At 44.3% G+C, this 15,606-nt stretch overlaps 1 protein-coding gene across 2 annotated transcripts in view; it reads left to right on the top strand.

Moving 5' to 3' along the window:
• The window catches only part of RABGAP1L (RAB GTPase activating protein 1 like), a 327,249-nt gene that overhangs the window by 236,644 nt on the left and 74,999 nt on the right, over nucleotides 1-15,606 (top strand). For both annotated transcript variants that reach the window (XM_044301795.1, XM_044301797.1), the window contains exons 16-18: nucleotides 338-463; nucleotides 4,111-4,254; nucleotides 9,231-9,272. In XM_044301795.1, coding sequence (XP_044157730.1) covers nucleotides 338-463; nucleotides 4,111-4,254; nucleotides 9,231-9,272 — 312 coding nt within the window. The remainder of the gene's footprint in view (nucleotides 1-337; nucleotides 464-4,110; nucleotides 4,255-9,230; nucleotides 9,273-15,606) is intronic.

Genomic DNA, 15,606 nt, shown 5'->3' with positions numbered 1-15,606 from the left:
TAATAAAAAATAATTGCCCCCAAAGGAGTACATAGCCTTTTAAGGCTACGGTCTTATCTGCAGCACATAACAGAGGAACAGATCACCAGTTACCTTATCCGCCGCCACCACGCACTGCCAGACCCCATTGACGGCAGGTTTCCAGTATTCTGCTGGACAAAAACCGTAACGGCGGTAGTCTGTTACTCTGCCAGAACATACTACCGGAGTTAATGTGCCGCAGATGTGAATGTAGCCTAAGAAAGTGTGTTATAATGTTGTGGAAGCCCAGGATCCGTTGAAAGGAGCGCTAACACTTGCTGATTTTATTATTATTATTATTATTATTTTGTTGCAGATGCCGGAAGAGCAGGCGTTTTGTGTCTTGGTCAGGATCATGTTTGACTATCAGTTCAGAAACCTCTATAAGAATAACTTTGAAGATCTGCATTGCAAGTTTTTCCAGCTTGAGCGCTTGTTGCAGGTGAGTCGCGCATCCAAAGGGTTCTTTATGGCTTTTTTAGCAGTTTTAAGCAGTGGCTGAAATAACCCATATGAGTTAGGACACTATTAGGTTTCCATAATCCCATTGCCATAGAGAGGTAGTTGTCCTTTCTACATTGAAGAGGGGTTTCCAGGACTTCTATACAGATAGCCTATCCATAGGGTAGGTGGTTATTATCTGATAGTGCTGGGAGTCAGATCCCCGCCTAACAGCTGTTTGTAAGCAGCACCAATGCTACACAGCGCCGCCCACCGTTTAGTGGATGGTTACTTCAGCGCAACTGCATTCGCTTCAGTGATCGGCCCCGTCCACTCCATCCTTGACATTATTCTATTCTGTAATCGTTCTCGGATTCGTCCATTTGCCGGCTCTCATTTGCATTATGTTTGCTGTGGGGCTGCTGTTTATTTAGCCAAAAGAGGCGGCAGCACCCCGGAGCGAGCATGAAGAAAATGAGAGCTGGCTTCACCCTTATTTGCACTCAGCTTACAGGGATGACCCAAAACAACACCTATATTTACTGTACATAGTGACCTAGGATCTGAGACAGGTTCTTTCCTACTAACTTTTAAGAAGTGCTATTATGTTACTAAAATGGTAAAACATGTAATTAAAGTTTTTAAAATTCTCCAAGATTTCTAAATATGATCTCCTTAAAGATGTTGTTTACCCCTGGGGACCTTTTCTGCAGCCCCCCCATCGTGGCTGGACATGAGTTGGGAATTATACTTACCTGATCCCTGCTGCTTGGTTCCAGTTCCATCGCTCCCCCTAGGGAGCTACAGGTCTGGGGTCTCCTTGCGTCAACATCCTGCCAGTGACTGGCTGCAGCCGTGATGTGTCCCGTGACCCAGCGACGTGATGCATGGGGCAAACGTCACCTCTGCAGTTGGTCAGTAGCAGCAACCGCATGACCCACATAAAACCGAATGTTGAATTGGGGGGACCCAAGACCTGCATCACCTGAGGGGGATTGACTGAGCTGGAATCCAGTGGTGGGGGTCAGATAGGTATGATTCCCACCTGGGGGCCGGCCAAACTGTGGGCTCTGTACAAAAGGTCCCCAAGGTGAACAACCCCTTTAAGCACACAGCCTATTTTGGACTTCAGGACACACAGATTTTTTTTGTTTGTTTTTTATTTCTTTTTTTATGTCTGCATTTCAAAACGTATAGCTTACTGAGGGCTTATGTTTTGTGGATCAAGTACTGGTATATATTAAAAATCTTTTTCTGTACATATAATGTATTGTGTAACTTTTATTATTTTTGGCAGGGGGGTCTGTATGAGGGCTTGTTTTATTTTAGTTTTTTTAAGGACAATTTGTAGCTTTCTTTGATTCCATTTTGAGATCCATACAATTTATTTATTACGCCTTTACATTTTTTACCCTCTGTTCCCAGTAGGAGATTTGAACCTGCAATCCTTTGATTTCCCATTTCATGCACTACAATGCTTTGGTCAATCTGAAAGGCCTGTGCCTGGCATATCAGCACCTTGCGATCATGATTGGTTAAGAGAGGGAGCCCCCTCTCCCCTTTTAGCAATTTAGATGCCGCGGTCAGTGCCATGACAAAAAGTGTTCATAACTTATCTGTCACTACATTCAAATGGGGGACATGGGATGGGACCCCACTGATCTAACAGTTATCTAGCAGATAGGTGGATATTGCTTATAACCAGAAGTTAAGATCAGTAATTTAAGGCAGTTTCTCCTTTAAGTCCTTGGATTCTCTGAATATTTATAGACTTTTATTTTTACTACAAACTGTTACATTGTATCTTCTTGTTATGCTTTGTTTACCCCCGGCGCTCTGATTGTCCCTGTGTAGGAGATACTATGGCACCCTTGCTGGTGTTTGCTTTTGCTGTGTTTGTATATTAAATATTTGGATATACATATGCAGGCACACAGCCTCACTAATGCTACTGTCAATATTACTCCAAACCTTCCCTTTAAAATAATGGCCATCTGTTTCTTCATTCTCTCATTCTGCATAACAAACAGCCTGGATGTCACTCCTCATATTTTCCAGCGTGGATTTTTTTGAATGCTTACAGTGCTTACTCCCAGATTTCTTGATATTGCACAAGCCAAATAAAAAGCATAACAGCTCAGTCATTCTTTTGATACCATGTTTATTGAGAAAACAGCAGATTTGGATGAGTATCAGCCTAGGGCCCCTCCAATAAAATTCATTCTGGAGGTTCACTGTACAGCTGCATGCAAATATTAAAGGAGTTGTCCCCATGTTTAATATTAGAATTAAAGAACACAAATCTGTATTAAAGGACATCTGTCAGCAGTTTTTTACCCATCAAACTGGCTGACCTGTTGCATGTGCGCTTGGCAGCTGAAGACATCTGTGTTGGTTCCATCAAAGTGCAGCAGTTGCAGAGAGAGCTGAGCCTCTAGGTGTAATGGTAACGCCCCTGTTGCTCCTAGAGGCTCATTTGCATATATTAAAATATCATTTTTCTGAGCAATGCGGGCACATATGGAACATGGGACCAACACAGATGTCTTCAGCTGCCAAGCGCACATGTAACAGGTCAGCCGGCTTCATAGGTACAAAACTGCTGACAGATGCCCTTTAAAGGATTATTCCCACCTGGGACACGGATGGCATATCACTAGGATATTCCATCTGTGTCCGAAAGAATCTCCAGTACAGGACCCCCAAAGTTAACAGAGAACAGCCGTGTGTGTGCACGGCCATCCTCCATTCCCTGCTATGAAAGCTCTGAAAGTAGCGATGAATGGAGGGGTAGCCACGCTAGCGCATTGTGTTCTCCTTCATTTTGGGGGCCCAGATCTCTAGAGTCATGTCATCAATTTCCCAGTTGGGCTAACCCCTTTATGGAAATGTATCTAGGCTGACGTGCATGTGTTTTCAATGAAGAGAGGAGAATAAGCCAGTGCCAGACCCCTCCAGCCAAGGTTTATGTCCTGTGAAGACAAGGAATCGGGATGTTGAAATTCAGCATGCCCGATCCTTTCTTCCCCCAAATATCAGCTGTCAGGACACCCCTCATACACACGAGACAAAGTTGACTTTTCTTTAGGTATATTTTCTCATTTACCAGATTTGACTTTGGGACAGTGCAAATGTTTGTTTTTTTTGTTTTTTTACAGTTTGTACTAATTCTGTCATGTGACCAGTAGTTAAAAAATGTCTAAGAGTACATTCACACGACCGTGCTGCTGCCTTGCCAGTGTTGCGGACCCTACAGAGGCGTCCGGGTCCGTGCTGCAAATGATAAGACACGTCCTATCTTTCGCTGTATCTTGTAGATAGCGAGCTCATTGAAGGCAGTGGGTCCGCACCGTGATACAGTGTTCACATGGTCGGTACCCGTGTTTTGTGGACCCCTGGTTTGCAGTCTGCGACACGGGCTCGGCAGCAGCAGGGCCGTGCCAATGTACCCTTACTCTGATGTGATATGGATGAAAAGTCTCTGAGACCAACTTCCAAAGTTCAGAGAGCCCCTAGGTTCCTCAGCAGCCATACCTACTATCCTCTACTATCCTCGCCTGATCCCTTGGGCCATGAGATCCGGCTGTGTGCGATCTGCATGTAATGTCTCACGTGCAGTAATATGTAATATGTTTCTTCCATTGCTAGGATCAGCTGCCTGACCTTTACTCCCATTTTGCGTCGCTGAATTTGGAAGCCCACATGTACGCCTCTCAATGGTTCTTGAGCTTGTTCACAGCCAAATTCCCCCTCTGCATGGTCTTCCACATCATGGACCTTCTGCTTTGTGAGGTATGACCACTTTTAATGCAGTTCTACCGTATATATACTCCGTCATGACCGAGCTGATTTTGGTTTTAACACACGAATTACATTTACAACACAACATGACCACAGTCATTTCATAGGAGGGTGAAATAAAACGTGTAGACTGGCAGCGATGACGTACAGGCCGCAGGCTTTTCTTCTGGCAAATTTAGAAACTTCAGTGATCTCTCCAAGCTGTGGAGCAGTGGTTCCCAACCTCTGGCTTTCTAGCTGTTGCAAAACTGAAGCTCTCAGCAGACATCTTTCATTTTGGTTATAAAATCACTGCAGACACTTTGGCCCAGATTTGCTAATCCTATAGATAGTGTAAGCTTAGACCGGCCGTCTAGACCTGCATCAGATTTATGGAAGGGGCTCGGGCTGGATGATAAATCTGGTGCAGGGACAGACACTTTTCTCTGACTCTATACCAGGGATGCCCAACCTCTGGTCCTCCAGCTGTTGCCCGGACAGCCTACAGCAGGGCATGGTGGGAGTTGTAGTTTTACAACAGCTGGAGGGCCGCAGGTTGAGCCACCCTGCTCTATAGCAACTATTGATTGGCTTAATTTGAGACAGATTTTTACGCCAGCATTGTGGCGCAAAATGGTATGTCTTAGGCCCCGCCACTTTCCACTGAGCCCCACCCTTTTTGTCAAGCGTGTCGGGCAAAAGTGTAGAAACCCTAGATGTGCCAATTGATGCCACTTAATAGATTTTTGGCGCAGACACATGAGTAAACCTGCCCCATTGTGTTGTAAGTGTATTTCCAGGGCTTTTAGAGTGTTTTTTGGATTCACAAGAGTTTTGGGTCTTTATAAGCACAATTCCATCTCTAAATGGTCAGGTAAAGGGAATCTGTCACCTGGTTTGAGCATATTAAGTAATATGATACATTATTTCTTGCTGTAGTCTTCATTTTTTGGTTCATTAGCGATAAAATCCACTTTTTATGTTATGCAAATGAGTGTTCAAGGTGCCCAGAGGGGCGTCATTATTCTTCTCTGGAGCCCAGTAACTACCCCGTACAGTGCCCAGCCCTCCTGCCTTTAGAGCCCAATCACGTCTCTTCCAGCATAAGTAACTGCCCACACCCAGACTCTTTGCTGCCGCCCCCCTCCGCTATGTGAAATCTCACGCAGGCGCAGTACCGTGGACTGCCTGCGTAATGTAGACGCTCCTGAGCGAAATAATAAAATTTGTCACTGGGCTCGGCGTATGCCCAGTGACACATTTGAAGCTGTTGCCCTCAGGAGCTTCTACATTGCGCAGGCAGTCCACGGTACTGCGCCTGCGTGAGATTTCCTGGAGTTACTGGGCTCCAGAGAAGGATAATCACGCCCCTCTGGGCACCTTGGACACTCATTTGCATAACATTGCTAATGAAACCATGAAACAAAAAATAAAGACTACAGCAAGAAATAAGGTGGTATATTGTACATGGCAGTAGTACCACCTTAATATGCTCAAATCAGGTGACCGATTCCCTTTAAAGGGATTGTCCGGTGGAAAGAATATTTTTTTATATGTAGTTTGGAGTCTTGCAGATTAAATTAGTAAAGAACAGGTAAGATTTTATGTAAAAAAATAGAATAAAATCATCTCTGCAGCCTGTAATTCCAGTCCTCCTGGAGATGGATGGGAAAAGGATCATGGGTAACCTATCCTCATATTTACAGGTTACGTTTCCTGCTCCAGTGCATCTACAAATAAACGTGACACAACTTTGCAAATAGTTTTCATTAAAAGGGGTTTGTTTTTGTATACGTGTCTTGTGCAGACCTATATATCTCCATGGTAACAGACTACAAACTCTGTGTAGTCTGATCCTGTTCTAATCTCTACCCATCTGACAGAGGAGCGTATAACCCTAGACTGCGCAGAGTTTGTTTTGAGGACACCTAGGTCTGCATAGGAGCTGTATATATAGAACGGTAGAATGTTTAGTGAATTTGCATTATTTTATTGAATTATCAACCAAACTTGGTTGTCAAGGTTCACATAGTCTGAGTCAAGAATGATTTTGGGTTGATTTTCCATTTTCCCGTATGGTATTGAGGTTGCTGTTCCAGAGAATATACAACCTGGTGCAGGTCAGTTATTTAGCTTGCCTTTTAAAGGGACCTACCAGCTTAGAAAACCCAATTTTATCTACCCTATTAGGAAATTCTGGGTTAATAGAGAAGGGTTCAGGGTAAATATCCTCATCTCTTAGCAAGAGAAGCTACAAAGAGTGTCTCCTGCTCTGGAGTACCTGTCCTGTATAACGCAGGTAACCCATTGATTTAAATGGGCCACGTGTAATACTTATTTTCTCCTGTGATGCCACTGCAGGTAAAGTGAGCACTTAGGCCTCATGCACGCGGCCGTTGTTTTGGTCCACATCCGAGCCGCAGTTTTTGTGGCTTGGATGCGGACCCATTCACTTCAAGGGGGCCACAAAAGATGCGGACAGCACTCCGTGGTCTGCAAAAAAAATAACCTGTCCTATTCTTGTCCGCGTTTTGCGGACAAGAATAGGCAGTTATATTAATGGCTGTCTGTGCCGTTCCGCAAATTGCGGAACGCACACGGACGCCATCCGTGTTTTGCGGACCGCAAAACACGTAACGGTCGTGTGCATGAGGCCTTAGTAAAAGATTTCCCTACAGATTACAGCTGATCGCTGAAGGTCCTTAAGGGACTCTGCTTACAAGTAGCGACCGTTCGGGTAGATATTGATTAGAATTGGGTCGTGTGGACTCGCATGTCGTCAGCACTGCCAGTCTCTGTGATTTGAGCACTCGCCTGTCACAGGCTGAGCACCAGATGGTCAGATTTATTTCTTTTCATACCAGATTAGAGATGGAATCGGCTACTTTAGACTTTAGGTATTATGAGGATTAGCTCATATGTTGTCAGTTTTAGGCATGAAACAATAGAAAATGTTTTGCAGCAAATTTGTGTGACCTACATGTAAAAGAACTCCTCCTGTCCGTATCTGAGATCTACAGGGGTGTCTTGTAAAACCTGAATGTTGCATTTTGGCAGTGCCGAGGGTTATCCTCCTGCAGTACTTATGGGTTAGTTCTGCAAAGTCCTACTCGGTAATGAGATGTCCCCATGGCATAACTGTACTTTAGCATATCATCTGCCATGTAGAGGGAATTCTTAGAAAACCAACTGTAGGAGTGACACACCTCATCCCGCTTCCTCTGAGGGAGCGCTGACCCAGCTGATGCTTTACATGCTGCATTGGTGCCCTCTAGTGGTTGTTTTTGGAAATCCAGTCATATTGGGGCTAGGTCATTTATTTTTGATAGGATATGTCGCTAATCACTTTATTAATGGCTCCAATATTTCTGGAGGGAGATTATGGTTTTGCTTTTTTTTTAGAATTAAGATGAATAGTTTTTCATATGAAGTTTAAAATAAAATAATGTTTAAAGTCTGTATGCTTGTTGCCAAGTATCCCAGGTTCCAAGGCCATCAAGTAGAAGCACGCGTAGAGGGCACTTTATCAGATTTATCCGGATCAGGGAACCAACAGTCCGATATAATACAAAAAACGGATAAGATATAATAGTAAGTTGTTGAGGGTTTAGAGTGGGTGTGCATTATATATAATGGAGGTAAAAAAATATTTAGGGTAGAGCGTAATAGTGCATTCGCACGACTGGGTCCGTTTTCGGATCTGCAAGATATGGGTGCGGTCCGTGTGCAAAACGGACAAGAATAGGGGACATGTTCTATCTTTGCAGCTCAGCCGCACGGATGTGGACAGCACACGGTCTGCATTTTTTGTGGGCCATTAGAAATGAATAGTGATTGACAAATATGGTCTTGTGAATGCAAAAACCCGTCCATTCACACGTCCGTGGTGTATTGCGGATCCGCAATACACCCGGCCGGCACCCCCCAATAGAACTGCCTATTCTTGTCCGCAATAGGACATGTTCTATTTTTTTGCGGAGCCGCGCTCTGGAAATGCGGATGCAGAGAGCACATAGTGTGCTCTCCGCATCCATTCCTGCCCCATTGAGAATAAATGGGTCCGCACCCGTTCCCGATATTGCGGAATGGATGCGGACCCATTTGCGGATGTGTTAATGGACCCTTAGGGTGTGTTCAGATGACACAGTTGAAAAAGCATCATATGAAGGAAATACTGCGTGTGTTTTTGCCGTGGTTTGCGATGCGGTTGTGCTTTTCCACGAAGCATTTTTATTGCACTCAAATAGATTTAGGATTACGTGGGGAGTAAGAGGACGGTTTTGGACCTCTAGGGGGAAAACGCTTAGTTTGCATGTATATATTATTGCATTATAGTGGGGGGCTGTTTGATATTGCTCTGCTTTTTAGCAAAAAAATAAATAAATAAATGCAGCGACCACATGTTACATGTTGGCTTGTAGTAAATTATAAAAAGCTCTGCAAACACTGCATTTATTTGTAGTTTCCTTTTAAGATTTTTCTGCCGTTTTTGTCCCTTTTTTCAAAATGCAGCGTGTTCTGGGTGTGGTGTTTTTTTCTCTGTAAAAAAAAAAAAAAAAGTCTGAAAAAGTAAAGCATTGCATAATAAAAGTGCATGCATTTCATGCTACAAGCCAAACAAAAAAATATAAAAATTGCAGCAGCACATGGGACTGTGTAGGGACACACACCACTTTGACCAGGGGAATGGTAAAACCCAGTAGTTCATTTTAATTAATACATTTCTAGGAGGAATAACAGAGGAACTGCACAACACAGAGTTATGAAGAGAAGAGATGCTCCAGAATTATGTCAGGGGGAATACAAGTAGTTACCAGAGCAGACATGTCAGAAGAGGTGACCGGTCTGCCTTCATTAGGGTACAGGATTCTTGGGTCTTGAATGGACAGGTACAAGGTGATGCTGCCTGGTCATTATCTGAGGTCTGCTGCCATGGCTAACTTCATGTAGCTTTCCTCTTCTCATTAACCGTTTCTTTCTCTTCTCAGGGTCTGACGGTCATCTTCCAGGTGGCGCTGGCACTTCTGAAGGTAGGTACCATTCAGCTGAATAAGCTCCTGTATACAGTAGAGATGCCGTATGTAATGTATCACACAGACCGTACTGGAGATCTGAAAGGTGTTGGAGGAAGATATTGAGTTTTTTCCACTGCTCTTCAGTGCATTGTGTCCTTCGCCCTCAGGTAGTTCTCATCTGCAGGTTTTGCTGAGTGCATTACATTCCCCAGCTTGCATCTTGCCCGGCACGAAGAATTAATGGCTGCCGTTGATTTATTTATTGTTTAGCTCCATAACCTTAAATAAATTACAAGTGCAAAGTATGGAAAACTTGGCCACCACTTTCTCCTTATTCAGCACTGTACCTTCCTGCATCAGTAAGTCCGATACTAGCAATTAGCCAAGTTACTTAAACAGCTTATTTCCTCATCTGAAGCCTCTGGACCCCAGGGGTGTTCCTTCCCGTGCTCGCTGTCCATGGGTTACACGTTATGTCTTTGTGATTTTATAGACTGAGGAAGGAGCAGGACAGGAAGCATTATGAACATGTCGGCATAGTACATGACAATACCTTCCTAACAAAGCTAGAACCCGTCCTGTACCTCACATGGATCCAGAGATCTCCACATTCATTGCTCCAGTTGTCCTGCTAGATTTAAAGGGAACCTGTCACCTGGATTTTGTGTATAGAGCTCAGGACATGGGTTGCTAGATGGCCGCTAGCACATCCGCAATACCATAGCTCTGTGTGCTTTTATTGTGTCAAAAAACCCCGATTTTATATATATGTAAATGAGTCAAGTAAGAAGCCCAACGCTGGGTACATACCTGAGCGTTCGGGATGTCGCGCTCTATATGCGCGATTCTACGGGCGTCTGACATACACGGCTCCGGAACAAGCGAACGCCCATTGTCGCGCATTCCCGCTAAGTCTATGTACGGGAACGCGCGACAAGACGCCCCAAAGAAACTCATGTACTTCTTGGGGCGTCGGGCGTCTTACAGCGCGATCGTACGCGCTGTAAAACGCCTAGGTGAGAACCATTCCCATAGGGAATCATTGGTTCTTGCCTGTTGAGCGTTTTACAGCGCGTAGGAACGCGCTGTAAAACGCCCAGGTGTGAACCCAGCCTAAGGAGCTGTTACTAACGTTTCCGGAGCCCAGCCACACCCACTGTGATGGAGCCCAGCACCGCCCCGCATCCTCCGAATCTCCTCCTTGCTGGACTCATCTAAGGTTTATTTCCATATATATAAAATTGTTTTTATGACACAATAAAAGCACACAGAGCTATGGGGGCTGGGTATTGCGGATGTGCTAGCGGCCATCTAGCAGCCCATGTCCTCCGCTCTATACCCAAAATCCAGGTGACAGGTTCCCTTTAATTTCGACTGGCAGCCCAAATTCTGAAGTACTGTATCAACAGTCACTTTTATTCACTTGACGCAAGGGGAGAAGTCACCGCCGTGGCCCGCGATTGGTTGCAGGCAGCGTCAAAATGGATGATGACATCCAGGGACCTGAGCAGAGTTCAGAGAGCATCGGAGCCGAGAGCCAGTGTCAGGAAGCAGGTAAGGCCCAGTTCACACTTCAGTTATTTGGTCAGTTATTTCCATCAGTTATTGTGAGCCCAAACCAGTAGTGAAGCTACTCAGAGATAAGGTATAATGGAAAGATTTCCTCCTGTTCTGTGTTTTTGACCTGGTTTTGGCTCACAATAATTGATGGAAATAACTGAAGTGTGAACTCAGCCTAAGGGCTCATGTAGACGGCCGTTGCTCGTCTGCAATATATGGGCACCGACCGTGTGCTCACCATATCACGGATGCGTACCCATTGAATGGGTCCTCAATCCAGAAGGAGCAGTGCGGAACGGAGGCACTGACCCCATGGAAGCACTACTGAGCACTTCTGTGGGGTTTCTGTCCGTGCCTCCACATCACAAATAAAATAGAACATGTTCTATTTTTTGCGGTGCGGACAGTTCATGGACCCATTCAAGTTGAATGTATCTGGATCCATCTGCGGCAACCGCACGGATGGTGCCTGTGCATTGGGGGCCGCAAATTGCAGACGTTTATGTGCATGAGCCCTAAGTGTACTTCCCTTAGCAAGTTTCCCAGGAGATTGAACACCTGAAAATACTCGCTGTTACCAGTGCTCTGTATGTAGAGACAGCAGGGACATGGAGATCATTTGTTTTCTGTATTCAAAGTAAAAATGTAAATAACGAATAGAAAGAAATATGAAAAAAAAAAATTAAAATGCTAGTAAAAATGAAAAAAAGTGGATTTCTTTATTCACCCAAACACTCAATGGCATTGAGCGTTGGATGAATAAAGGAATCTACTTGTTTCACTTAAAGGGGTTATCTGATTTTAGAAACATCCCCTCCATGTGCCGGGCCCCTCAGGTAATATACTTTCATCCGGTGTTGGGGGGCGCAGCCAATGGCAGGCGGGGTCGAGCCTCCCTAGCGTCATCCACGATGCTAGTCCCAGTCCCTGCCTGCCATTGGCCATACTGTCTATGACTGGTGGCAGTTGAAGATTTAAACAGAGCGTGTGCGACCACCACAGTGAGGTGGATGGAGAAATTAGGAAAAGAACCAGCAGCAGGTGGCGCTATACAGATACATTTGATTGGTTATACAACATTTTTAATTACATGCAATTACAAAAGTATTTAGATCCAGGTGCTGGTTTGAAAAATTTGCTTTTGTGGGAGGACCCCTTTAACTCTTTTTAAGTACTGGACTATGGTACTGTCACCACTCCCACACATGTTGGGGTTGTTCCACAAAAAATATTTCACAGTTTTCAAACTAGCACCTGTATCTGAATACTTTTGGTAATTGCATGCAATGAAAAATGTTATTATAGCCAGTGAGCTATTCAATAAATATATATACACTGTATGTCGCCATCTGCATCTGCTGTTTGTTATATTACTTATTTCTCTTTTACTGATATCTGCGCAGTCATTAGGGCAGTAAGAGTATGTCCACATGTGACAGGTCCACTTTGGATATTCCGCAGCAGAAAATTCACAACGTTATCAGCCGCAATCTTGCAGCTGCACCAGATGCTGCTGGATTTCACACTTTGCATTGCAAATATGCAGTGAAAACCTGCAGCATAAATTGACATGTTACAAATGTAAAATCTGCCTTCGGGTCAAGTCATGCGTGTTTTTTTTTTTTTTTTTTTCCCATCTCATCCGTACCCTTAGGCCTCGTTCACACAGAGTATTTTCTGAACGGTATCCGCTCTGAAACTGCATCCCATTCTTTTAATGGCAGGCCGTGCTGCTGTTCGTGTGGTTATGGGTTTTTTCCCAGTCAGTTTTCCAGACTGCCCCAAGAAAGTACAGGTGAAACTCGAAAAATTAAAATATCGTGCAAAAGTTTATTTAAGTAATACAACTTAAAATTTGAATTTTGTGAAAAGGTTCAATATTCTAGGCTCAAAGTGTCGCACTCTAGTCGGCTAATTAATCCATATCCACTGAGCAAAGGGGACCTGAGATTGTGACTTTGGGGTTTCATAAGCTGTAAGCCATAATCATCCAAATTATAACAAATAAAGGCCTGAAATATCTCGCTTTGCAGGTAATGTCTCATGTGTTAGTTTCACCTTTTAAGTTGCATTACTGAAATAAATGAACTTAACGATATTCTAATTTTTCGAGTTTCACCTGTATATGTCCTTTTTTTGCCACGGAAACTGTGGTAGGTGTCCGCTCATGGATTTGCCGAATGTATTGGGTCTAAAGGTGAGAACAGATCCACCATATTTAGACTGCAAAACCGCTGTAGAAACCTTTGTGTTTCTGATGGGGACCCTACATGCTTTTTTGAACAGAATCTGCACCAAAATCCGTGTTCAAAAAATTCCATGAACTCACCCTTACATTGTCAAGGCATCAGACAGCTGAAACAAGCGCCACTGAAACGGCAGCCTCTTCCGTGATTGCTGCCTCTGGTTTTACATGGGAGGCTTGCACCATTGAATCCACCTGTTCTGTTGATTATCATATTTTTTCATTAATTCCACTAACTGTATTCCGCATAAGCTTGTGAGAGTCTCTATATCCACTTAAAGGAGACAAGTCTGTATCACTGTGCCGAGACCTGGCCGGGGAGAGAGTGACTGAGCATGTGGGTCCACCTGCACTCTGCTCATTAGGTGGACATGCACATTGATATGCATTGAACGCTAGGTGGCGCCATAGTGAGTACATAACTGCATTAGATCAGTTTTTGTACAGCCTGTAAATGTCAAACATTTATTATTTTTTTATGATCTTTACCAGGGGGACTCAAGTACTTTTTGGAAAGGTCCACATCTGGGTCTGCTATAGGTGAAGGTTTGAACCGCAAAAAAAATGCAGAGAGGGACAACACTAGTGTTGCACCGTGCACTGCGGCAGTTTGTTTTTGTTACAATAGGCCACACATCTAATTCAATTTGTGCCCCCTTAGTACCTCCCCACACAGTAAGGATGTGCCCTTAGTGCCACCTCACAATAGTGATGCTCCTTAGTGACCCGCACCGAGTATGATGCTTCAATGTCCCCATGCAGTATGATGGCTCGAAGTGGCCTTCACAGTAGGATGTCCCATAGGTGCCTCACAGCAGGATGATCCCTTAAAGGGGTTGTCTCATAACAGACAATGGGGGCATATCGCTAGGATATGCCCCCATTGTCTTTTAAGTGCAGGTCCCACCGCTGGACCCGCACCCATATCGGGAACGGAGCATTGCAAAGTTGTGGCTGGAGGACCACCGCTCCCATTCACTTCTATGGGCCCGACGGAAATAGCCGAGCCAGTTCTCTGCTATTTTCGGCAGCACCATAGGTAATGAATGGAGGGCGGCTGTGCATGTGGTGGGACCCGCACCTGTAAGACAATGGGAGCATATCCTAGCGATATGCCCCCATTGTCTGTGATGAGACAACCCCTTTTAGTGCTCCCCACACAGTATGATGTCCCCTTAAATGGGGTGTCTCATCTGAGACATTGGTGACATATCACAAGGATATGCCACCAACATCAGACAGGTGTGGGTTCCACTTCTGGGACCCGCACCTATCTCCAGAACGGGTCATTAAAAGTGAAGGAGACCACAGCATGCGTGCTGTCCTTTCATTACTATGGTAGTCCCGTAGAAATGAATGGAGAGCACACAGCTCAAGAGCGGTTCTATGGGACTGCTTAGCTATTTTCGTCAGTCCCTTAGAAATTATTATTATTTTTTTTTTTTTTTTTTTGTAAATTCTTTATTTATGAATATTTTTTCATAACAAGAAAAAGGGATGACAAGTACATATGACAAGAGTACAAATATGTATAAGGCACTGAATTAGATATTAATCCCTTAGAAATTAATGGAGGTCAGCCGCGCATACGTGGCTACTTTCTGCTAATTTCAGGGGTCCTGTTCTTGAGATACATTTCCTTGAAAACATATTCATACCCCTTCAACCTTTTTACACCCACAAACTTAAATGTATTTTATTGGGATTTTATGTGATCGACCAACACAAAGTAGCAAGTATGTGTGCAGTGAAAGAGTCAATAGTTTGTAGGACAACCTTTTACTGCAATTATAGCTGCAAGTCTTTTGGGGAGTCTCTAGGCGTTGTCGTTACACCGATAGGCTCAGCTCTCTCTGCAACTGCTGCACCTTGACAGGGTGAGGTGTGCTGATGTTTTCATTGCCTGGCCTGGTCAATCAGAGTGAAGAGGGCTCAGCAGTTGCAGAGAGAGCAGGTGTAAAGGTAACGCCCCCATTGCTCCCAGAGGCTCATTTGCATATATTAAAGCATAATTTTTCTCAGCAGTGCGGGCACATATGAACATGGGACCAACACAGATGCCTTTAGCTGCCAAGTGCACATGTAACAGGTCAGCCGGTTTTATAGGTACAGAACTGCTGACAGATGCCCTTTAATCTGCTCAGATAGTAAATCATCATGTTGTATTTCATCTGGTCTCCTGGCAATCCAACCTGTAATTACCTCTCATGAAAAAAAAAATTGAGGCGTTCAGCTATTAAACGCGTGGAGTTATTGAAAGTCGGGATTTTCTTGCTTCACCTCCCTTTCATAAAACGAGAGAAGCCGAAGCAGCAGATTCACATTTAACTCTCGATGGAGCAAATAAAATTAGGAGCGGGCTGCGAGCCTTAAACGATATTGTGCCATCACTTCATCTTCTGCTGCCGTTACATACCCTTCTTCTCTCCGTGCGCTCCCAGTCCCATGATTTGATTACTGGCGCTCCGGGGCGCAGAATATGACTGTGAACCAGAGCAATAGTCTTTTACTATGGCTCCAAATTGGGCTGCGCATGTCAGTAGG

The sequence above is a fragment of the Bufo gargarizans genome, chromosome 7, assembly GCF_014858855.1.
Source record: "Bufo gargarizans isolate SCDJY-AF-19 chromosome 7, ASM1485885v1, whole genome shotgun sequence".
Taxonomy (NCBI): Eukaryota; Metazoa; Chordata; class Amphibia; order Anura; family Bufonidae; genus Bufo; species Bufo gargarizans.
This window is presented reverse-complemented; position numbering and strand designations above follow the sequence as displayed.